At 38.4% G+C, this 26363-nt stretch overlaps 3 protein-coding genes across 3 annotated transcripts; all 3 read right to left on the bottom strand.

Annotated features, from left to right (window-relative positions):
- Positions 1–1926: 1926 nt before the first annotated feature.
- LOC115735239 (NAC domain-containing protein 90-like) lies at positions 1927–3234 on the bottom strand. Its single transcript, XM_030666371.2, has 3 exons — positions 2989–3234; positions 2538–2845; positions 1927–2274 (listed from the first exon to the last, which is right to left on the bottom strand). Exons 1-3 carry the CDS (start codon positions 3143–3145, stop codon positions 1999–2001), a joined length of 741 nt encoding a protein of 246 aa, XP_030522231.1. The 5' UTR covers positions 3146–3234; the 3' UTR covers positions 1927–1998.
- A 12558-nt stretch (positions 3235–15792) lies between these two features.
- Positions 15793–16954, bottom strand: LOC125316199 (NAC domain-containing protein 90-like). The gene is made up of 3 exons (XM_048283862.1): positions 16733–16954; positions 16308–16615; positions 15793–16047 (listed from the first exon to the last, which is right to left on the bottom strand). Exons 1-3 carry the CDS (start codon positions 16887–16889, stop codon positions 15793–15795), a joined length of 720 nt encoding a protein of 239 aa, XP_048139819.1. The 5' UTR covers positions 16890–16954.
- A 6875-nt stretch (positions 16955–23829) lies between these two features.
- Positions 23830–25197, bottom strand: LOC125312577 (NAC domain-containing protein 90-like). The gene is made up of 3 exons (XM_048283861.1): positions 24880–25197; positions 24418–24722; positions 23830–24143 (listed from the first exon to the last, which is right to left on the bottom strand). The coding sequence occupies exons 1-3, from the start codon at positions 25034–25036 to the stop codon at positions 23886–23888; spliced, it is 720 nt and encodes a 239-aa protein (XP_048139818.1). The 5' UTR covers positions 25037–25197; the 3' UTR covers positions 23830–23885.
- Between the last annotated feature and the right edge of the window lie 1166 nt (positions 25198–26363).

The following is a 26363-nucleotide window of genomic DNA, read 5'->3' as shown; positions in this document are numbered from 1 at the left end:
TCCATGATTAAGACAAAATATATAATGACCATCTGTTCAAAGTTCCACATCAATTTACCCTGTAATTGGTCCAAAGAGATCTTGGCCGCAAGAAACTTAAGAGGTTCATACACAGCAGAGGAGGATGTCATCCGGGATCATGTAATAATCGACGTCACCATTCCATAAGCAAGTGGTAAGGTCACGGCTTCTAATCTACATCTGGCGGAAAAGTTTCCAATTGCTTTCTCCTTGAAAGTCTTCAGGTGTGGAGAGCTGTTGCTGTTAATTATAGAGTCAAAGAGAGGAATATTGAACAAATTTGAAGATAAACTCTCTAGCCTTTGTCATAAGAACCAAAGAACAAAAGCACGAGCATATTGTTGAAAACATGTCATTGATTGATATACTTAATTGGGAAGAGAAGGAAGCTTTGAGAATTAAGACAGAATTTTAGACCAGCTTAAACCGGAATTCTGTCCACTGCTAAAATCGATGTAAAGTCAGATTGAACGATGTGATCGAGCACGACGCGTTTCACAGTCACTTGCAATTTTGTTATTATGGAAAAGAGTGGTGGAGTAGATATTCTTTACTAAATCTGCATAGTTATGGAAAGAGAAAAGGATACCAAAAATCCTAAAATTTATGCACGAAGTATGATTTCAAATGTCTTTTTAAAAAAGTGTCCCTGATGAAGTGCTTTTGATGAACACAACCCTTGAGGTGCAATTTTTCCAGCAGAGGAGCTGCGTTTAAGTTCACAAAGAAAGGACAAAAAAGTTAGAAAATAGAACTGTAGCCTAAACTTATATCCCATTCATCAGAAATTAGCATAAAAAGATTTTGTATCCCTTAGACTCTTAAATTACTATAATCAATAAATAACTTCATAAGTTGACCTCATTCAACTATTGAACATAAAGTTATGACATTCTAGATAGATTCTCATGCAAGGTGATGCTTAAATCAAGTGAACTATGTGAGAATATCGACATGTATAAGATACAAAGGTCGTGTAATTTATTTTTTTACACAAGTTACGTTTGTAATCTTCAATTTGGATAGTTAATTAATGAGAGTAGGTTGTTTAAAAAAAATAAATTATCACATAAATCAAGTTTTTGAGAAAGAAATCCTTAAGATGTAACTAATTATGCGTCGAGACATACTGAAATATCAACAATCATAATTTAGGGTTTTTGCGGGAGAACGTTGCATAAAGAGACAAGATACCCTGTAATATATTTTCCAAAAGGACATACATGTGCTAAAAAATATAAGAAACATATAATTCATTTATGATTTTATCATCTTTCTTGCAGAAATCTTGATAAGAAAACACACGTAGATCTATATTATGAGATGGAAAGAATATCTTTTGCACTTCGGTTGTGCAATGCAGATTTGCTTAATCGCTCTGTATGATTATGGATATAAACATGCGACCTACTAATTTTAAAATTGTTAATTATTCTCATGTTAAATTAGTTAGTATTCGACGGAAATGCTATAAAAATTTATCAATGAAAAATTTTAAAAGGATGGAGTGCACTGTACAAATGCAACGGAACTATATATCTCATAATTGAAGATAACCCAATTTTTCTTTGTTATTATACAATATACTCTGAGATTTTGTTAGCCCTAATTTGCTAGTTTGAATTGACCGTGGTGTTCGACACATCAAACATCGAGTTTAAAAAGATTGATGTATGGAGAAGCTCGCAAACAAATATATGTTCTTCTAATTAGGAGTCCAAGTTCGCTGAATATGCTCCAAAAGGCAAATCAGTTTCCTTCTTGAGCCTAGTCTTTTGAGTTAGACCTCCTAGGCCTAATCAATTTTATGTGAAATGACATAGATGCTGAGGATTCATTTCCAACATTTAGGCTGGATATCATACTCGGCCTGCCTGTTGATTGGGTATCAAGCACAATGTCTTGATCCTCATAGATACACATATAATTTCACCAATAACCAGAAAAATTACATCATCAGAGCACCTCTACATGAAATTAGAGCCAATCCAGTTGCTCCCAATCCCAAATTGGTTCTTCCAAACTTGCCATCTCCAATTGACTGGAACTTCCTGCATTGCCTGCCACTACTCCTGACAATGATGCATCTCCATCTCCACAGCCTCCGCTACTGGCTCTGCCTCCGCTGCTAGCAGCACCGTCGCTAACCTGGATTGCTGTCTCTCCAGCAACTGCTTCCGGTGGCCGGCGATCAAATGCTCGAGAGCTCCCAGACACCACATACACTCGGCATAATGTGAATTCACGCTTCAGCTGTAAGTACATTACTTCCAGAAACTCAAAACGCATAGAAAAATGTTTGTTGCTTTTTCTGTGAAAGTCTAAGTGAAAACAAAACTAGAGACGAAATTTGAATAGTCTGCAAATGCACAACACCGACAGAAGAAAATCAATACAAGAACGTTTTTCCAAGTGAAAATTGCATAATCTAATTGTCGTGCACCCGAAGTTATTTTATACTTTATATGTTAGCAAAAGTTGAAATAAAAGGCCAACTTTCTTGATATCATGTTCACCTTTGGAATGGAGCCATTACTGCCCGTGGAATTAGGATTGCTCGGCGAGAGTTCAATGGCCCTGTACTCGTTCAATTTCCAAGGGGTCTTTCTTCCTGTGGGAGCTTTTCCCACGTAGAAAACCATTGACTTCTTTACGCCGATTACCTTGTTTTCAGACGAGTAAACATAACTGGTAGACCCGGTGGCCTTCCAGTAGCCGGTGGCCATGCTCCGGCTGGGCCGCCCTCCTCTGGCCTCCCTCTCCTGCATGGGCGCAAAGAAGAACCACTGCTCTCTGTCTTCTCTGCACAGCTCTCCCGCAACCTCTGCAGAACAAATTCACCAAATAAAACATGGGGAAAAGAAAGTTCACTGGTGATGCGCAACAAGATTTGAAATTTCCAAGAACCCAGTTTAGTACTTAGTTCAATTAAGCTAGGAGACGTGAAAGAGGCGGACTGTGTGTTACGTGGGAGATTCCATGGCTCAGTGTCGAAAATGTCGAGCACCGGGATGACACGGTGAAGCTTGTCCTGCTTAAGGCCGCAAAGCTGGTTGTGCAAGTAGAAGGAAATGAGCTCTTCCTCAGTTGGATAGAACCTGAAACCTGTCGGAGACTCCTCCATATCCGGTTGTTTTGTGTCCTAGGGTTTCCAATTGGATCAGAAGTGAAAGGTTCTATGTCGTTGAACACGGTGAAGAAGATAAAGCTATAGTTGGGCGTGGGGAGATATCTGAGTTAGCAAGTCAATTACGTATATATAGAGGGATGGGGTGCAGGAGGAGAGTGTGTTGCGATGATCTAGGGTTTCTGAAGGAGAGAGGAGACCAAGACGAGTGAAGTGAGACGTGTCTTTTGCAAACTCCTGCACCGCTAAATCCACGCGGTTAAGTCAAGGACGAGACAGAAACTGATACGAGAAACAAGCGATGACCAACGCTCCCCAGCCGCAGTCCTTTCTGCACGATTTAGCTGCGAAAACGAAGGAAATGGCTTTAATCATAAGTGTTCGATCAACTTTTCACTGCCACAGTTTCATGGCTGCCCTCACTCGGCTTCAAAGTCCTGTGACCTCAAAACGTGGGAACGCTAAGGACTCTTTAAGGATTTGATGTACAAAATTGATGTGCATAAGCGATTTTGTCGTGGTCCTGAAAATAAACGAGTCACATTCACCCCTCCCGATATACTACTTGTTCAGTATATTTCCAAAACATTGATCGCACACAACACGAGAATGGCGATATATTAATTACTACAAATTTATGTTCCTTTCATAAAATTTATCTCATTCGTAGAACTAGTTGTCTAATTAGAGAAAGCAATTATTAGAGATGGAAACAGAAGCCAGCAAGGATTCTAATTTGTGTTTGCTACCGATGCTATGATTGCATGCTTCCTAAAGATGCTGCTTCTTAGTTGTTTGTAGTTTTACAATGCTCATTAAACGAAAAGATACTTTTAGATTTTTTTTTGGTCAAAAAAAGATACTCTTAGATTGATTTCGTGTCTGAATCCGATTTGACAAAACTAACATATGTTTTGCTTTTACTGTGTCCAAAGTTGTAGTGTGAATTACTTACCCGATTGTGGGCAATATAATTATGACTCTTGGGCATTCCAACCCGCATAGGCCAGATCATAAAATGAAGCCCAGTTCTTTTAAAATCCTGGGTTTTGGCCCTTGTGGGCATCAACAAAAAGATGCATAATTTAACTCAGTTGTATCAAAAACTTAAATCTAGGAACTACGAGATCGCTAAGATCATTAGCTATGTTTTTTTTAACCATGCAGTCGGGGATTGACTATCCTTTTGTGGGTTTATCCCAAAAAAAAAAAAAAAAGTTCCTTATGCACCTCATGCTTTATCTAAAAATCTAGAATGCATGAAATTTTACGAGGGTAAACATCGCTCTGTAAACTAAAAGTATTGTTTTCTCAACTTGACCAAAGGATACCTTCCTTAGCATGTTTCGCTAACGATCACATCGTCCACCAAGAAGTCTACAGAATCTTTTCTCGAATCGAAGGGGAACATGATCTCAAGTGGGGATTCTTCTTGAGAATTAAGTAGCTCAATAGGCCTAGAAAGGTCTTGTCAGTTATCGAATTAACTAATTAACAGACCAATACCACGAAAAATCTCAAACTGGTACACATGTGATAAGTTTACTCCAAACTAATTTTTTTGCCACAAAAAAACTCAAATTGGTAAACTCGTGACAAATTTACCCCAAGCTAATTTTTTTTACAACCAAAAACCCTCAAAGTGGTACATTTGTGACAAATTTACCCTCCATTAATTTCTATTAAAATGGATTACAACACGAAAAACCCTAAGTGGTACACCTATGACAAACAAAGGTTAGAATCCCAAACTGCTACACTCGTCAACTGTATGTGTCATCTAACTCAACCATTAAACGAAAAAATTTAACGGAAGTTAACGTAAGATAAATTTATCATAGGTATACCAGTTTTGAAATTTTTGGTAGTCAAAAAATTGGTTTGGAGTAAATTTGTCACAAGTATACTAATTTAGGATTTTTGTGACGTTAACCTATAATTACTTTATCCCATTATAGGTAGAATCCTTAACCAATGTACATTGCGGTTCGTACCGTTTCGTTAATTCATGAACCCAGTTTTAACATGAGTGAGCAAGTCGCTTGGGGCACAAAAGAAGTAAACCATTTACCCAAATTAAAGGTGTCAAATTGGTGGGTCGGGTCGAATTTGAGTCGAGTCAAATATGATCCGACCCATATTGACCCATTTTCATGCTATCCACATCTTGTCTCGTACCCAACTCGATTTATATTGTCAACACTTCAATAATAAGATCCAGTTTAGAGAAAAAAAATTACATTTTTAAAGATATATATATTGTTAATTATTTTTTATAGTTTTTTTAGCTAACCCATTTATGACCAGTTTAAAACCCATTTATGACCTTTTAAAACTTAAGGGACTCATTTATGACCCACTTTTAAAACTTAAGGAACTCATTTATGACCCACCACAATGAAATAAGGGTCAAATATGGGTTCTAAACCAATTTTGCCACCTCGAGCCCAAATGTCCCCAATCTGTGATCAAGCACAATACTAGAACAAATCATCAAATAGTTTCTCCAATGCCATTAAAGCGAGCGTTACCGATCGCTGTCATGGTAGCTATTCCAAGTTGAATTCCATGCAATCTCAGCGTATTTAATAAAGAATAGTTCCGGAAATATTTCAACCTACTGCCGCATTTACCGGTCATTTCCACTAATAGCACGTTATGGCCGCCCTGTGGGCGATTAATTATTCTTAGCAGACAAGTTTGATTCACTTGAGGCATCGAGGGTGGCGCTAACTTGCTCTCTGGTTTAAATGGAGGAACTTCTGCATCTAGGTTGAGAATAGCAGGTATATCAGTCAATTTTCCAAAGGACAACATCCCAACAGTTATAAGTTCTCCTGGCCAAAGTCATTTCCTTTACTTGACTTCCTTTCAAATTATGTAGATGAATGGAAAAAAATTCGAGATATATCATGGGAAAATGACTCAAATGTTCTAGAACTTTGGTCAATGTGCAACATCGTCCTTGAACTTTAATTTGTTCAATGCGGTCCCTGAACTGTTAGTAAATGTTCAATCTAGTTTTTGAACTGTTAGGAAATGAGCAAATTGAAGGACTATATTGGTCATTTGCCAATAGTTCAAGGGCTATATTGACCAAATTAAAAGTTTAAAGACAACATTGCACATGGGATCAAAGTTCTAAGATCATTTGTGTCATTTCCCCACGTATCATTTCTTAGTTCTTAAGAAATCGGCTGCGCACTCAACTTAAGAACTTCCTCACTTCTTTCTCTATCTTTCATTTCCTTTACTCAGTCGATATTATATAGCTATTGGTGCCTCAACCGTCTCCAAGGTCAAGAAATTATTTGTAGTTATAGTTGTGATTAACTGTTAGAATATTTGAAATTTTAATCTTTTAAAGCAATTGGAAGTGATCTCATAAAACTTTACTTGGCAAGAGAGTAGGAGATCCTGAGTTTCAATCTTTCCAGTCTCCGTATTTTCCTCCTTTATTATGTATTTTTCACATCTAGTGCTAGGCCAAAATCCAATCCACATGTAAGAGAGAGTGTTAGAATGCTTAAAGGATTAATTCATGTATTCACCTAACATTATAAATTATTAGAGTAATTGCTAGCAGTCCCACAACATTTTACTTTAAACATTATTATCGGGTGACATATTGAAGGTAGTGTTTAATCTAATAATCCACTCTCATTTGACTCAATATCTTTTACTGATTCTTTTTTTTTTTATAAATGCTATAGGGCTTGAGATGTAAAAAAAAAAAAGAAGAAACTCTTATAATATCGATTTAGATTAAGAAAAAAATGTAAAAAGTAAAATTGTAAAAATCAATTTAGACACACCTAGTAGATTTGACAAAAACGAGAAAAGAAAAATAAATGACAAACAAAGTCATAGCAAAAAAAAAAAAAATTACATAAATGAGAAACAAAGACATACTTACATTTTCCTCATGGATCCACCATAATCACTAAGCAGTAAGCAAGACTTAACTCATTGAAGTTTTATTCATCATTATTAACCATTATTAGGGATGAGCGGTTTCAAGCTCTACACAAATTTCACTTGGAACATGGAACCTACTCATTCATTTTTTGGAATTTAAAACTTACCATGCATATCTTAGAATCTGAAACCTACCCGCCACGGGTTCTAGGATCGGTTCCAGAGTCCCAAGTTCCACATGTATTTTTAATTGAACAATTACAGTAAATCACCACAATTAATGACCGACACTTACTGTTACAATCCATCGACCACACCACATATTTAGACATACGAATAAATATGAGACATTAACAAGGCAAAAGTTTCGATTATAAATATAACAGAAAATGGAAGCTTAGACTAGTGGTTTCAAAAGACACACTCATTATCGAATGTCGTGAAATGCTGCAGGATCGCGCAAAAACATATACCAAGAAAAATCCAAAAACTCGTTATAGGTTCCACGTTCTACCTACCTGGAAACCGAAAACTACCTATCGGAATAGGTTCTCCAATTTTTTGAGCTTGGAACCTACTCTACATACTCTAAAACCTAGAACCGGAATGGAACCCACGGGTTCCGTACTAGATTTTAGGTTCTACCATGGAACCGAAGGGATGTATCGCAAACCGATTCGTAACGATCACACAGATAATAAAAGAAAAATAGACGACGCACAGTTTTACCCAAGTTCATCCCATAATAGGGCTACGTCTTGCAAAAATATTTCACTATGATTTAGGTTTACAGCCGTACAACTCGTTTCAATGATCTTTCATACGAGCATAATATATATAACCTAATCCGGGTCCAAAACCTAAGCCTATCATAATCCCTTTGATCCCACAATAAACGGGCCAACTTAAATACAAGCCCAAATCAGTTGTTGTTTCGGAGGCTCTGCCCCCAAACCCCGGCCCGCTCACCGGTCGGTGGGACCCCTATTTCGAGGGTGCTGCCCTCGCATTCCGTTCGCAGAGATCACATGTCGTTGGATCATACTTCAATTTTCCTAAACTCATGTGGACGTGCTCGATATGAAAAACAAAGATCCCCGAAATATTCGCCAACTCCAACGGGAGCCATACTCACCTCTAACCATTACATTTTACTTTAACCATTACTATTGGGTGACATATCAATGATAATCAAAGATAGTGTTTCATCTAAATAATCCACTCTAATTTGACTCGATATTTGTTGCTGATTCTTTTGTTTTTTTAATGTTATAGGGCAGGAGATGCAAAATAGAAAAGAGGTTTCTTATAATATCGATTTAGATTAAGAAAAAAAAGTAAAAAAAAATTGGAAAAATCAATTTTGGCACACCTAGTAGATTTGATAAAAACGAGAAAAGGAAAAAGAAAAATAAATGAGTAACTTACGTTTTCCTCGTGGATCCACCATAATCACTGAGCAGTAAGCAAGAACGTAACTCCTTGAAGTTTTATTCATCAACTACTACAGAATATTCCCAACTTCCTATCGTTTCTTTCTTTCCTTTTTTCTGTCTTTTTTGTCAATTCCCACTTTCGGTGGATGTCTCCATCATATGATGTTACTGGGTTATACTATATTATTTTTCATGAGGCCTGTCTATAATATTTGTGACATTTTACGCACGTCTACATCAAATCCCAATTAGTGTTCAATGCCTCGTACAAAAATTTCTCCAATTTTATATGATTTTTGTGACCTTACTTGCTTTCGCTTCAATAGCCATTATGCGATAATTAAAATGAAAAGCAGTACGTTTGTTAGCAACCATCTTAGGAATTAAGACATTTATCGTCATGAAACACATTCATGTTTTCTTTTTCTTGTACGAACTATCGAGATGATTGTTTTGGTCTCATTGTCAAATTATCCACATTACTTGTTTATAGAGCTTATATATTCTCGATATCCTTTGGAAGGAAAAAAAAAACACTCTGGGAAGACAGTGGAAAATGAAGATATGTATGAAAACTGACCTAAATTATTTCGCTTGTTCTTCAAAGTTCGGAGAAAAAGTGATTATGTTCGTAGAGTGCTGTTCTTGATGGCCCTTCTAATGGTCAGGAGCATGTCCTGACTCAATTCTAACGACACATAATTTTATCTTGTTTTAATAAGTGTAATGATACCACTAATTAATAAGATAGGCTAAAATATATATTTTTTATAGTGATTCACAACCAATTTCTGATAGACCCTTGCTAAAAAAATTGGTAAAAGTACCGATCTCTAGCATCTACATTTTGAAGTGTATTGTTAGTTTTTTGTTGACGTCAGTTCATGTAACTCCAAAGAGAATCTGCATTTATCTTAGGGAATCAAATTGGCTATAACCAAGCTTTAAAGAAAAAAAACCATAGACCTGTTGGAATTGTGCAAATTAAATCCTAAAGTTTTATTATTTTTTTTTTGCCAATTGAGTCCTAAATATTTTATAATTGTGCCAATTCAGTCCATTTGGCCGGTTGGCGCTGACGTGACAAATATTTAATAATATTTTTAATTTATTATTATTTTTACTTTTTAATAAAAAACTGTCTTTGGTTTTCTTGTATTTATTTTTTTTATTGGGTCAGTAGGAGGCTGCTGGCCACCAAACGTCGGCTGCTGGGAGAGTTTGCGACCCTTGCCCAGACATTTAAAAAATAAAAATAATAATTAAAAAATATTAAGATATTATTAGAAAAATTTCACGTCAGCACATATCAGCCAAATGGACTGAATTGATGCAATTACAAAAGGTTTAGACCTCAATTGTAAAAAAAAAATAGAATTAAAATGGCACAATTATAATAGATTTATGCCTTTTTTGGTAATTCTCTCGATTCTAAAGATGTCTCTCTTTATTAGAGTCATATTGACTCCCTTACAAAGAACGGAAAAGGAGAATACCTTTGCATGTAAAGTGTACGTAGAATTGCCGTGAAATCTTGAAGTCCACTCAACATTATTATGAATAGATCTGTTTTAATCGCAAATACGGAACGAACACATCACCTAAGTGAATCGATCAAGCAATGCCTCAGCTTCTCCTCCTCCTCCCCCCGCCCTTCATGCAGAACGACGTGCTCGAGGGACAAGAGTCATACTACCAGCATGTTTGCAAGATCGAAATCCAGATAATCTATGAGGATTCTCATTCTTCGTCTAATTTAATTTCAAAGTGAATCAAATGAGAACGGGAGGCACTAGAGAAATTAGAAGAAGTCGAGGTCGTCAACCTGAGATGGTACGAGGAACCTGGTGAAATTCTCAAGATTGGTCTTTGCCAATGTGAAAATGCTGTTTGAGTTGGCTTCCGTGTATAATATCCTCGATTAGAATGCGTCAAAAAAAAAAAAAAACAAAACAAAACAAAAGAAGAAGAAGAACCCTTAAAACCTACAAAACCGATCAATTGTCAAAGACCTAACTTGGTTGAGTGGGCGTGGCGTGGGTGGCCCCCCCGACTTTTGAAATCTGAATCAATCCCTACACAGCTTTTGAGAATGATGTGTTCTTGTCTTTTTAGATGTGTTTGCCATTGTGATTGGAGTTAATCTTGGCTAGTTGACTAACTTAGATTTGATTCCGAGAAAAAAATGGAGGATTATCTCATGATGTCCATATTTGTTGGTTCATTCCTTAGCCTAAATACCCACATTTTGATTTCCCTTCGACGTCATCCTTCCGTCGGCTCGGAATAACGCAGGTTGGCGTGCTGCTAAAATTGCCTACACAGGGAGATTGGATCGTATCACCAGCCTAACAAATTAAGCCATTAAGATTATGCATCCACTCAAGAGTCAAGACCCCTCGGGTCAAACAGGTCGGAAGACCTTTTTTGGGCAGGCCCGGAGCAAGGTTATTCAATTATAAAGCCTGGCAGGATAGCGTAGGAGCCGAGTTGACCTTGCTTGACTCCGGTACGCCAAAAGAAGTCTTAAATCTTTTATATTTATGTTAATTCAGTCCATCCAACCAATTTTAGTTGAATATTGCCAACGTGGATAATTTTTAATAATATTTTAATTTTTTTGAATTTTATAATTAGTTTTTTTAGTTTTTCAATAATTTTTTCCTTTCTTTTTTTCTTTTTTTATTAAGGAGGGAAAGAGGCTGTCGGCCACAAGCTAATGCCCCGCGACCTTGGCTGGCCACTAGGTGAGGGCTTGCGAGCCCTTGCCAATAGCCCAGTGACCTCGGCCGCGGCCCTTGCCCAATGGTTGGAGGTCTCCTACTGACCCTAAGAAAAAGAAAAGAAAAGAAAAGAAAAACATAGGGAAAAATTATTAAAATATTAAGATATTAATAAAAATTATCCACGTCGCGCCCGGTTATGCCATGTCAGCAATTTCCTATCAAAATTGGCCTAATTGACTAAATTTGCATAAATACAAGAAGGTTTAGGAATGAATTGGCATAGTTGTAATATATTTAAGATTTTTTGGGTAATTTTTCTCTATTTTTTAAATCGACAATCAATTAGTTAGTGACATAGTTGAGTCTGCATTATTCTACTTACGCGTTGGGCTTACAAGGAAAGTTTTAATAATTATTTTATGTAAGTAAAAAATCACATATGAATTTAATATCAAATGACATGTAAACTAATATCAAGTGATCCGAAATGGTAGCAATGAAAAGATCAAGATGAGGAAATTGCAATTCTCTCGAACTTGGGAGAAAATAAAGAGAATCCGAACAGAAACGTATTGAACTGATGGACTTACCTCCCTTCGATCTGGTGCAGCCACCGATCAACCTCTTTGTTGTTTAAATTTCCAAACTCTACTCTCTTGCGTGCGGATCTCTCCGGGTGCCGTTGTCATTTGACGTGACGTCTCGTACGATACTCGCTTATGGCCGACCCGAGTGGGCCGAAGAGATGTTGGGTTGTCTGTCCGCATGCCCATTTCTTGATTTTGTTTCGTTTTTCCTTGACTCTGCCCAGGTAGTTTTACTACTAAGCCAATCCCCAAACAACCCACCTTCCTAGAACACGCCAAGTGTAGAGAGAGAGAGAGAGAGAGAGAGAGAGAGAGAGAGAGAGAGAGAGAGTTTATGGTCAAGATGGACATCAAAATGCACTCGTGGAGGATATCGATCATCATTATGAATATCATCCAGCTTACCTTTATGGTCATGTGGTCCAGGAGCATCCAATAGAGCATTGACGAACTTGACGTATAATCAGCAAGATCGGGTAGATCATGTATGGGAGATTTGAAAGAAGCCTTAAAGAAAAAAAATTATGTAGCTGTCCCCTAAAATGCTGAACGATAGCAACAGGTAAAGCTACTACATGATATGAGCAGTAAACAACATGAATCCAAGCAGTAAACAACATGAATTCAAAAAGCCTAAAGAGAATCCACTAAGTTGGTACCAATGTGTAGCTCGGGGAGGAGTCGGAGAAATGACACAAATGTTCCCTGAGGCTAGGCACCAGTCCTAGACATCCGAGCTCTTGCTCACTATGGTTGGCCCCGGAACCCCGTGCAGTGCTATTGTCCCCGCCATCACAGCTTGGGTCCACAAAGGCTAGGATGAGGACCCAGTGTCTGTGTCCAAATCTAGCCTTTAGGTACTCACGCCCAGACTCATGGGACATGGGCCCAGACGCCAGGCACTTGCACCCGATTTCAATGGACCCAAAGCTGGGCGTTGGGACCTGGTTCCGACCACCCTAGTATGGGGCCTAGCCTCAATTGACTCGAGCACAAACATTGAAAACCTAGGCACTAGCACTAGGGTCCCAAGCCCAACTTCAATGGATTTGAGCACAGTCGTCAAGCAGAGCACAATCTTGATGGATCAGGGCATGGGCACCGAGTTCTTGAGCCTAGCCTTGATGGACCCGGCTCGGCCACGATGGACTTAGGCGCTAGGATCCCGGTCTTGGCCTCTGTGGACTCGGGCCGTGGTGCTAGGGAGCCAGGCATAGGAAGCCGATTCTCGAGCCTAGCCTAGTGCCCATGCTCTTCCAAGGAGCTAGGGACCCGTGCTCAAGACCCTAGTACCCATTCGACTGCCCAGGCATAAGTTATTAGCGTCCGAATGTAATATTTCTGTCAAGGAAAATCAAATCCTATTTTTCTTACCATATGATGGAAATAATTTTACAGTTCAATATTAGGTTTCAGCTAAACACCGAAAAATATTGTCATTTTTCTAGAAAATACATTTTAGAATTGTCACATTTTTTGCGGTAACATTTTTTACTAATGTTGAATCTCTTTGAAAGATGCCTGGATGAAGTTCTTTTTACGAACAAAACACTTGGGGTGCAATTTTCCCCTTGTAGAAGCTTCATTTAAGTTCTCAAAACACTTGGAGTAAGAAAAGAGCTAAACCACGTCGTTTTATGCACTTTTAATGACATTATTTTGTATCAAAATAATGTTACGTCAGATTATCAGGCTAGAGAAATTGTCGATGCCACTCAAGTGCATACTTTATTTTTATGTTATGACACTTAAGTGATCGCTTAAAAAGTGGTGCCACCAGAGTGAGCGCTGCAAAAATAAACAAATAAATAAAATAATATGGCGGTGTTAGTGCATTTTCATATAGCTAAAATTTCATTTTATTAATTGAGCTACAATTACACTGAACAAGTCACAGCAAGCTAGCTAATCCTAACAGAAATTAATGCACGTGAATATGTGATATAGGGATTCTAATATTTCTAAACTTTATCAACAATGTTTTGATAAGTCATCGAATGGTGATTTGGATACTAGAGGCTTTATCTTATTAGCTGTAGAATTGGAATAATATTTGTTGCTCTTCGTGCATTTCCAATTGACATGAAAGGGAGAAGTGCGCAATTCCTTTTGCAATTTGATTAATGAAATCTACATTATTGTTCTCGTTCATGCCCCCATAGACTTGTATGGTCTCAATATTGAATAAATTTTGTTAAAAGTTTCCTTAGAGTACTTATTAAGAGTGTGTTTGTTTCACGGAAAACCTCATGTTAAAGAAAAATATTTTTCAAGAATCATTTTTCAGGAAAATCGGTGGCACTGCCTCCATTTCCATTCCCATTTCTTGTTTTAATTTTTTTTCCCCTTTTTTGTATTGTATTGAGGATAAACAAAACTATCGATATTCCTTACCCAAAAAAAAAACAAAACAAAACTATCGATATTTATGTTAAAAAATATTAGCTTATATAAAAAGAAATAGTACCCGACCTTTATACCTTATATTAGTCCAAAAGAGAGGCTTAAATATACTATAAGTGCCAAAACTTGTGTATGGTGCTCACTTTAGTGTCAAAACTTTCAAAACGATCACTTAAATGCCAATTTTTTTTAAAAATGATCACTTCAGTGCCAACTTTTTTTAAAAACGATTACTTCATGCCAACTCCAGAAAACAATTTCGTGGTCAAGGGTTATGTTTGTTTCGTGAAAAAATGAATGACTTGGAAAATATTTTCCTGAAAATGATTACTTGTATCGCTTGTTAAAATTAGTCAAATAAAAAATACTTTCATTATCGACAATGATTTATATCCAAATATTTTCGTATACGTCGTTCACGAGAAAAATCTTCGAACATAGCTTATTACACATAATAATTTTACTTTTGTTATAAGAAAAAAAATGCCGTACAGCAATATTGTGAGACTGAAAGCATAGATTCGTTTGCACTTTAAATGTCGATACAAACGCACATCCTACTGTGGCATCCTATATTGAATCAAGCGATTTTCTTATAAACCACAAGTCACAAGCTCTTTGACGCATCCATCATCAGTGTAAAAGGATTTGAAGTTCACTATCAGATATCTATTTCTCTAATCAGCCGTAGAGGCTTGTCGGACCTACTCTAAAGGACGAATCAATAATTTTTCTAGAGCCTAAGGTCCTCTGAGGCCCAATCAACTTTATATCGAAAAATTCGATAGACATGATATGATACACTTACACACATCTAGCCTGCATGTTCATGTTCGGCCCGCCTATTGATCTAGTATCAAGCACAATGTCTTCTTTCGCATAGATTATACATGCAAAAGGGCCCCGCTAAGCTGACCACACCTTCTGTAACAGTGCTTTTATAGCCACAAATTTGAGATTATGCTAGTGGGACTTATTTGGGCGACCAGAAGACAAAATTTCCTAAATTAATTGTAAAAAATGGCCCAAATGTTGCAAAATCACAAAAGCTTACCCTTTAAAAGAATAATAAAAATGAGAACCTTATCATTTAGTACAATATTAAGCACATATAAAGGAGCGAAAGTAGCAAAATTTAGCATTTCATATTTATTGTATACGATTATTCTACTTTTATGCGTTATTATGATTTAACAATAACGACATCTAATTGGAAATTCTAATTTGACAATTAATAAGCAGAATAATATTTCTGACTATACAATGTCCCGATCAATAAATGTTTTATGCAAAACACGCGGATATAGTATGTAGAATAAAAAATTATCTTCCTCTTATAATTTTTTTTTTTTAAATTTTAGCTCACAATTAAAAAAAAAATTTGACAATCAAAAGGGTAAAACCGGATCAGCAAGCGAAATAAGTTTGGCTACAATTTGACTGTCCCACCGTCAGAATTGGTGGCACGGCCATGGTAGCCTTTTCCTATGCAAAATGTACATGGATACATTAATGGCGGAAAGATTGGTTACATGTGGATGTACATACCATGACAACTACATCATTAGAGTACTTTAGAGCCAATCCAGTTGCTCCCAATCCCAAATTTCATCCAGACTTGTCGTCTCCCAGTGATTGGAACTTTCTGCATTACCTGCTGCTACTCCTGCCGATGATGCATCTCCACGTCCACCGCTTCCACTGCTAGCGGAGGCGTCGCCACCCTTGATTGATGTCTCTCTGGCCACTGCTTCCATAGGCCGTCGATCAAATGCTCGAGAGCTCTCGGACGCCACGTAGATTCGGCACAAAGTGAATTCACGCCTGAGCTGTAAGTACATTATTTCGAGAAAATCAAGCACGTAGAAAGGTGTTTGTCGCATTTTTCTGCGAAAGTCCAAGTAGGAACTGAACTAGAGACGGGAATTCAACAGTCTGCAACTGCACAACACCGATAAAGTACACGACAGGAAATTGGTACAAGAACGATTATACAGAGTGAAAATTGGACGGGCACGCGAAGTTGTTTTATCCTTTCAATGTTTGAAAAGGTTGAATGAAGGTCCAAATTTCTTGATAGCAAGTTCACCTTAGGAATGGAAACGTTACTGCCCGTGGAATTGGGATTGGTGGGCCAGAGTTCAATGGCCCTGTACTCGTTCAATTTCCACTGGGTCTTTCTTCCTGCGGGAGGTTTTCCCACGTAGAAAACCATGGATTTCTTCACGCCGATCACCTTGTTGTCAGACGAGTAGACGTAACCGGGAGACCCGGTGCCCTTCCAGTAGCCGGTGGCCATGCTCCGGCTGGGCCGGCCTCCTCTCTCCTCCCTCTCCTGCATTGGCGCGAAGAAGAACCACTGCTCTCTGTCTTCTCTGCACAGTTCTCCCGCAAGCTCTGCAGCACGAATTCACCCAATAAAATATGGTGCAAAGAAAGTTCACTGGTAACGCGCTGCAAGATTTGAAATTCTTCAAGAACCCAGTTTAGTGCATGCAGCGGACTGTGAATTACGTGGGAGATTCCATGGCTCGGTGTCGAAAATGTCGAGCACCGGGATGACACGGTGAAGCTTGGCTTGCTTGAGGCCGTGAAGCTGGTTGTGCAAGTAGAAGGAAATGAGCTCTTCCTCCGTTGGATAGAACCTGAAACCTGTCGGGGACTCCTCCATGTCTGGTTGTTTTGGTGTCCTAGCGTTTCGAGTTGGATCAGAAGTGAAAGATCCTGTGTTGTAGATGTAGGGGATCAGTGCAGGAGATAGAGTGGGTTGAGACGACGTAGGGTTCTTGGAGGAGAGAGGAGACCAAGACGAGTGAAGTGATGACTCCCCGCTCTCGCACCGATGTCGACATCAACGCGGTTATGTCTAAGGACCATAAATAAGTCGGTCACATTCAAAACTCAATTCATTTTATTAATCTTTAGGACGACTATGAAAATAACAACATATATAGATGACAACTCTTGAAAGAGTAGACCTAACAACAATTTCTCATTATTTATTAAGAAATGATTAAGTGAATGTTTAGTCTACTGTGAGAATAACAGTTTGTTCCGAGCCACAAAAAAAAAAAAATTATAAATTATTGTGGGATCTATTACTTTAAGAATTTGTGACTCATAACGTATTGTTATTCTCACGGTGGCTTAAAGACTGGTATGCTAGCAAAACTCTTGTATATTATTTATTTTGTTTGTGGTCCATAACAGAAATCAATCTCACAAGTGGACTAAGGTTAGTCGCATAATCATTTCTCATTTTGAGAGGATATTTAAAAGTGAATATTTCCTATTTCGTTATCCATAAAAGCCAGAAAAACAATACATTTATTGCTGCAAACATTTCTTTTCTGGTTGTTTAACAAGTGTTTCGGGGTTATTTCTTGATTAAATAACTCATTGTCTAGTTATAGTAAGGAATTATTGGAAATGGAAAAGGAACCCTAGCGAAGATTCTAATTTGTGCTTTCTACGGATGCAATTATTACATGTTCCATAAAGATGCTCCTTCTTAGTTTTTAATTTGGCATAGATGCTCTTTAATTAAAAAAAATAAAACGATACTTTTGGATTGATTTCATAGCTAATGCGATTTAACAGAAGTGACGTGTTTTTTTTTTTTTTGGTAAAGAACAGAAGTGACGTGTTTTGCTTTACTGTGTCCAAAGTTGGGTTTAATACTAAAATTTGCTTGGTCTATTAACAGGGTATTAAGAATTGTGTGCCCAATTAGACATCCTAATTATTGGACATCAATAAAAAGATGTCTTTAAAAACTCAAATCTAGGAACTATGTAATCACTAAGTTCATCGTGATTTGGAACCAATTTGCGGGTTTATGGAGACAAACTTTCCTATTATGTACCGCAAGTTCTCTCTAAAAATCTAGAATGCATGAAATTTTGCGTTTTACAATTTGTCGTATTTTGTCAAGCTAATAGCATGTAGACTGTAGAGAACTAATTGATTTCACCTTATTTTGGATCCAGAAAGAAAGTACCTTTCTCAGCATGTTTTGCATTCCCATGATTGTAATTTCACATAAAAAAAATTACAAAAAAAAGTAATAAACATATTGCAATTTTGTCCATTCAATTCTAAATCTTCTTTTTTGGTCAATTGAATCTTAAACCTTTTGTATTTGTGTCAAATTTCAATTCGGTCAATCCAATCAATTTTGGTTGATCGACCCTAACATGATGCGACTAACATTGACATTGACAACTTTTACTAATATTTTAATATTATTGAATTTTTATTTTTCTTCCTTTTTTTCCTTCCCTTCCTTCTTCCTCTAGCCAGTTGCCGAGGTCCGGCGACCGGCTAGAGGCGAGGACCTTGCTGGCCTCTAACAAAGGTTGTCTTCACCGGCCACCGGCGAGCTTGAGCCTTGCCAAATCCGAGCCTTCACCTCCTTGCCACCATTTTCCACGACCACTATTTGGAACTAGACCCCGATCATGGCCTTGGTGTTGATGTTGAACTCGTCGAGCGAACCGTGAGAGGAGGTTAGACTTGCCGACGGCGGAGTTGATGAGCAACACGATTTTGAAGAGGTACTACTCGCCCTATCTATCATCCTCCATCTAGTTGGGAAATGCCAGAGTTGTGTGGAGATTAGAGCTGGTTTGATTAAGATTTTCAAGGCGAAGGAGGAGGTCGTGGAGATCAACGGCAAGGAGGTGAAGGCCCAAATCTAGGATACCGCTAGCTATTGGCGAAGGCCAATGACCAGTGGGGTCGAACTTCGCCAAAGGCTGACAACGTCGACCTCGCCGGCCCTCAACTCTAGCCGATCGCTGAGAACTTTGATACAAGTATAATAGGTTTAGGACTTTTTTGGTAACTCTCCCCATTCACATCATTCCCGGACAAATCTATTGTTGAATCGAAGGAGAATATGGGGTCAGTGGAGCATTCTTCTTGAGACATCTCTTCAAATCTCGCAATCAATGCATCAATTTCTCCCTACATACATAGAAACCTTGCCCAAAGAACTATCGTAAATTACAATAGAAGGAAAAAAGTTAGCAAATGAGGCACTAGACACATTCCACTCCATCACATAGAGTTTTGCTTAAAAAAATCAAAAAGTGAGCATCGCCCACTGCTGCCTGCTAAGCTGTCCCAAGTGGAATTCCATGGAATCTCAGCATACTTAGTGATGCTGAAAAGTTTCTACTTTCTGCCGGCTTTCCCACCCACCTTCTTTACTCACACGTTATAGCCCCACTTGGTGGAGGATTAAGTTATTTTAAGCAGAAAAAGTTTTATCTTCTCAAGGCATCGAGGGTAATGCCCGTTCAGTTTACTTCTAATTCGACTCAAAGAGAAACATAAATCGAACTGAAGCCGGGTATAATTTGGTGTGAATGGAGGAATTTCTGCATTTAGGTTAAGAATAATAGGTATTTCAGTCAATTTTCAAGAAGGAAACTTCCGAAATGTCATAAGTTTATGCTTCTTCGCCGATCCGACCTAAACCTAAAGCGTGTGAATTTTTTTACCTAAAGTTGACACCTAGAAGCGGAACAAGAAACTAAAGTATTCATTTCATTTGCTTTACCTTTTCTTCTGGCCAACATCATTTCGTTTACTTGACTTCCATTGAAGTTATGTTAGATGACCGGCAAACAATTCCAGATGCGTCATTTCTTACTCAGAAAATCGGCTGCGCTCTCATCTTGAGAACTTCCCTTCCCTACTTCTTTCTTTGCCTTTTACTTCTTTTCACCATTCGACACTATATATCTTTCGGTGCCTCAACCATCTCTAAGGTCGAGAATTCATAATTATTGTAACGTTTACCATTGTTATCGAGTTGCGGTGCGTGACAATCAAATGTAATGTTCCATGCAGATAATCCACTCTCATTTGGCTTGGTATCTTTCCCTAACTCATTTGTTTTGTAAATGTGATAGTGCTTGAGTTAAAAGTAAGAAGAGAAACTACTTATAAAATGCGTGTTCTGTAAAATTCAAATTATGCATAAAAAATTTATAGTAAAATTGTAAAAGTCAATTCAGACATACCCGGTAGGTTTGCTAAAAACCTATAAAAGCTACACACACACACACACACACACACACACACACACACACACTCACACATACATTTCCTCTCGGATCCACCATCGGATCCACCATAATTTGCTCACCAAGCATGAGGCAAGACTGCGACGCGTAGAAGTTCTGTTTATCGTGATTAACTTCTATTGCTAACATTTCATACTTCCTACGATTCCTATCTTTGTTTTTTGCTCTTTGACTTTTCTACTTTTTGCCGCAAGAAGACAGTCGAATTTCCACTTTCGGTGGATGTCTCCATCATGAATTACTCTGTTAGCTTCGATAATAAAGAAGAAAAACAAAAGAAGTTATCCAAAATGACTAGCTGGTGGTAATTATTATGCAACATAAATAGCATATTCATGGGAACATGTTCCCCGGGAAAACAGCAGAAGGAAGATACGAGGGTATGTCCAAACACCGACAGAAAACATTTCTTTGTTCCGGAAATTTTGACAAAAAGGGGATCGTGTTCTTAGATTGCTGTTCTTGACATGCCACCCATTCTCAATAAGTGTTGTAATGTATAACTAAAAAGTGAATACCTTTGGAAGTATATTGCATGCCAATTTGTTGAACCAAGAGCCATGCACACCGTAAGCATACATGGAGAGCAGATGCCTCCCATAGCAGGGCTGTCCGCTCCTGGCTCGACGAAGCATGTTCGCAAAAAAACCCCAAAGTAAGTTGGCGTCTTGCCCTTATTATTCGCAAAAAACAAGTTACTCGAGGGACAAGAATCACGCCGGGTGCAACTTTCATGCTTGAGAAATCGACCGCCGGCACATTCTATCGCGATTCTCATCCCTCGACCAACTCAATTCCAAGGTGAATCAAATGAGACCTCAAAGTCAAGGTCCTCAACCTGAGATGTTGCGAGGAACCAGGTGGATTCTCAAGACTAGACTTTTTGCCAATGTGAGAATGCTTTTCAGTGGGCTCACTCACATACTATGCTCAAAATCGGACGTGTTAGAATAACTCGAAACGTACAAAACACATCGATTGTCAAAGACCCGATTTGGTTTAGTAAGGTTTGGCGTCCGTGGCCCCCTCAATCTTTTGAAATCTTGAGTCCATCCTTCCCTGGTATTAACCAATAAAGGAGTCCTACACAGCTTTTGAGAATGATGTTTTCTTGTCATTTTTAGATGTGTTTGCCACTTGGGGTTGGAGTTGAATCTTGGCTACCGATAATTCTCTCCTTTGGGAAAGTGCAAATGTATGTACTTTGGGAGGTATAGATTACTGATAATCATCATGCGACATTCGGCAACATACGACATTGTTGTTGAATAAGGAGAGTTTCAAGACACCGATATCAGTCAGTAAAATCATAAAAACCACTGTAATGTTGTTGGAGGAAACAGCTTAGATTCACACAGACAGCATCGTCACTACTGACCCAATCCAAAAAGTATGGTTTTGAAGTCAAAGTCAACATCCCAATGGGAACAACCCACCTTCCTAGAACACAAACCAAGAGAGTCCCAATTGCGACCATGACTAGATCGGACAATGTGCGCGCGACTGATAAAATTTAATATCATGCCTCACCGCTCTCGCACTCCACTACCCCTCCATCCTGTCTTAACTACTCACTTTGAATGTCATTCCTTTAAGAACATGGTATCAATATACAATGTCGTCTCTCTACTTTTAATTTGTTCAATGCGATTCTTGAATTGTTAATAGATGTTCGATTTAGTCCTTAGACTTAATGATAATGTTCGATATTGTCCTTCCGTTAGTTCAAATTAATGATATTTGTTTCATGTCTTTCAATCCCTTTTAAATTTGAATAATGGACAGTAAAAAAAAAATGTTACACATGAATTCACGTTATCAAATAACAATGGACATGTGAATGCAGTAATTTTTTTCTTTTTCCTTTTCAAAGTGATAATCAACTCATCAAAGTGACAATAACACAATGTGACCTCTGCCATGTAGTTCTTCATCTTCCACGAAAATCCAATTCACCGCCGCAAAAAGGGCAACGCAAAGTGACATTAACAGATCACTTGAAGAAGACCATGGTTTTAATCCCAGTCTGTAAACTCTTGTTGGTTTATCACATTGTTATGCAATTTACATGGTCAGCAAGAACTCTCTAATGAGGAACTTTTCTAATCACTAATGGTGTGTTGTTTGAGTGTCAGAATTTTTCGTGAATTAGTTTTGGTTTGCTCAAAATGATTAGTCAATGAAAAACTATGGGTCAAAGAAAATATGCATGCATGCTTAAACTTAAAAAATTAAATTTCCTAAACTGCTCGATACCGAGGAGTCTGGGCCCATCAATATATCCAGTTGGACCCACATTTAATCAAAATCTCGACCCAGTGAGTTATGAGCCAACTATGATATATTAACTGCTCAACACTACATCAGTTCTTCGATATGGAATTTTCTCTAACACAACTTAACCCCACATGCATCCTTACAGATGACTGGCAAACAATTTGAGATATGCCTTCTTACTGATGACAATACTAGACCGCAATGACGGTGAAGCAACAGCGAGACTTCGTGGATGGAATGGACAACGAGGTTTCACAAATAGATTGAACTGGAACACCGAAGAAACCTGCAAGGAAAAATCAAGGCGTGGCATAAATCGATAGGCGACTGTCAATCATGCTTGACGCTTGTTAAAGGCGCTACTGTAGGTCTCACGGTTGACGCTTGGAGCTCTCTAGGTTGGGATAGCGAAGAGACCTAGAGGCACGCCCGCGGGGGGTGGGGGGGGGCCGGGTATTGTCGATTGCTTGTGAGTGTGGCTGTCATGGTACAGTCTAAACGTGAGGCGCGGCAGCATATCAAGGCAGGTTAGGAAGCGATGCTCCTCTTTGGAGCTGCTGTGCGTGAAGGTGGGGCTTGCCAGGATCGGCTCAGGTGGTGCTTTGCTACAGAGACACCAGGAGGCAGCAACGTTGGCAAAAGACCGCAGGAGATGTCGGAAAAGCTTTTTGAGTTCGTCGGATGGTTGCTGGAACTCGTTGGGTAAGCGTTGAAAGAATCTCACTGTGACGGGGCTTGCTGAATGTAGTGTGAGCATTGGCAGGGCACGGTGGCCGGCTGTGGCAGCGGACTGCGAGAACTGTTGCAAACCGTCGAAGTAAAAAGGACGGAGCTTTGTCCGCCTGGAAACCGTCTAAGGAAAAACAGTATTTTACTGAAGATTTATGAGTAAGTGCTAATAAATGTAAGAAACTTATAATTATTTTCTGATTTATATTCTTTCTTTCAGGAAACTTGATAAGAAAACAACATGTTGAGCAATATTATGAGATGGAAAGAATGTCCTTTGCACTTTAGTTGTGCAATGCAGTTTTGTTTAATCACTCTTTATGAGTTTTAATATAATTGACTGTGTTGTTCAATTTTGATCAAATGCTTTTGTTATAAACCACGAGTGACGAATTCATTTACCAGCATTTGTTTGCTGGATATCAAGCACAATGTCTTCATACAACTAGAGATTATGTATACATATACATGGATACATCTAATGATGGAAAGATTGGATACACAGATATACCTATGATTGCACTGATGACCAGAAAACTACATCATCAGAGCACCTATACATGAAATTAGAGCCAATCCAGTTGCTCCAAATCCCAAATTGGTTCTTCCATACCTGCCGTTTCCCATTGATGGGAACTTCCAGCATTGCCTGCTACTACTCCTGACAATGATGCATCCCCACATCCACCGCCTCCGCTGCTACCTGCACCATCGTCACCCTGGATTGTTGTCTCTCTAGCCACCGCCTCCTGTGGCCGGCGATCAAATGCTCGAGAGTTCCCAGACACCACATACACTCGGCACAACGTGAATTCACGCTTCAGCTGTAAGTAAATTATTTCTAGAAAATCAAACATAGAGAAAAATAATTGTTGCATTTTCTGTGAAAGTCCAAGTAGGAACTAAATTAGAGACGGAATTTCAGTAATCTGCAATTGCACAGCACCTATTAAGTACGCGACAGAAAACTAGTACAAGAACGATTATTCAAAGTGGGAATTGGATAACCTGGATGTCATGCACGCGAAGTTATTTTATCATTTCTATGTTTATAAAAATTGTAATAAAGATCCAAATTTCTTGATTGCACGTTCACACCTTAGGAATGGAGATATCGCTGCTCGAATTGGGATTGGTCGGCGAGAGTTCGATGGCCCTGTACTCGTTCAATTTCCACGGGGTCTTTCTTCCCGCGGGAGGTTTTCCCACGTAGAAGACCATTGACTTCTTCACGCCGATCACCCTGTTGTCCGACGAGTAAACATAACCGGGAGACCCGGTGGCCTTCCAGTAGCCGGTGGCCATGCTCCGGCTGGGCCGCCCTCCTACGGCCTCCCTCTCCTGCATGGGCGCGAAGAAGAACCACTGCTCTCTGTCTTCTCTGCACACCTCTCCCGCAACCTCTGCAGAACAAATTCACCAAATAAAATATGGGGAAAAGAAAGTTCACTGGCGATGCGCAACGAGACTTGAAATTTTCAAGAACCCAGATTAATGCATAGTTCAATTAAGGTAGGAGATGTGAAAGAATCACATGCATGGGCACGGACTGCGAATTACGTGGGAGATTCCATGGCTCAGTGTCGAAAATGTCGAGGACCGGGATGACACGATGAAGCTTGTCTTGCTCGAGGCCGTGAAGCTGGTTGTGCAAGTAGAAGGAAATGAGCTCTTCCTCCGTTGGATAGAACCTGAAACCGGTCGGGTACTCCTCCATATCCGGTTATTGTGCGTCCTAGGGTTTCGAGTTTGGATTAGAAGTGAAAGATTCTGTGTTGTCGAACCCTATGATGAGATTAGAGTTTTAGTTGGGCGTGGATTTGAGTTAGCAAGTCAATTAAGTAATTATATGGGGATCGAGTGCTGGAGAAGGTTGTGTTGAGATGATCTAGGGTTCTTGAGGGAGAGAGAGCGCAGAAGAGAGAGGAGACCAAGACGCGGGAAGTCACCATGACGTTTCCTTTTCAACCTGTTGGACTGATGATAACATCGACGCGGTTATGTCAAGGACTGGAAACGAAGTGGTACGAGAAAAGGGAAAATGACATAAGCAATACCTAAACCTTGAGGTAACCTGATAAATGATTTCTGAACTTTTAGTTTGTTTAATATGATCTATTAATTTTAAGTCAATATCTCATGTCGTTTCTAAACTTTTAAATTATTCAATGTGGTATATGGACTTTTATTACCTTTTCAATTTAGTTCATGATTTATATAAAAATATTCAGTATTGTCTCTAAACATAAAATCAACGGAAGGACAATATTGAATGTTTTCATATAGTTCAAGGACTAAATTGAATATGTATAAAAAATTCAGAGATTACATTACATAAATTAAAAGTTTATGGATCATATTACACATTCGAGGTAAAGTATCGAGACCACATTCAATAATTAAAAATTCTAGAATCACATTACACATTAAGCCAAAATACAAAGACTATTCGTATCATTATTCCTACGAGAAACGAGCAATGGCCAACCCTTCGCCGTGGCAATTCTTCCAGAATGATTTAGCCGTGAAAAAGGGAAGGCATTAGCATCAAGTACGGATGCTCTCAGAATACTTATTCAGTATATTTAATACGGGAAATTTCGATTTTCAAAAACATTGATTACACAGGACACGAGAAAACGTAATTCATTAAATACTATAATTTGTTTTAATTTTGTTGATTGATTAGTGATTCGAGGTTAGTCTTTTTATGAGATTTATGTTATGAATCCTGTTTCGAATTCATTGTCTAGTTAGACGAAGGAATTATTAGAAATGGAAAAAGAAGCCAGCAAGGATTCTAATTTGTGTATTCTACTGATGCAAATTGATTACAAGCTTCTTAAAGGTGCTCCTTCTCAATATCAACTCTTTAATTTTATTTTATTTTCGTCGAAAGAAAAATTTTCATTTCATATCAAAAAGACAAACATCACTTCAAAATAAAAATGAAAATCCCACAAAGTAAGTAAATCTGAAAAACAAATCAACTTGATCTAGGTTGTAGAAACTCGCTCACTCTTCAAAGACGAATCTGACATTGC

Source organism: Rhodamnia argentea, chromosome 8 (assembly GCF_020921035.1).
Source record: "Rhodamnia argentea isolate NSW1041297 chromosome 8, ASM2092103v1, whole genome shotgun sequence".
In the NCBI taxonomy this organism is placed as follows: Eukaryota; Viridiplantae; Streptophyta; class Magnoliopsida; order Myrtales; family Myrtaceae; genus Rhodamnia; species Rhodamnia argentea.
This window is presented reverse-complemented; position numbering and strand designations above follow the sequence as displayed.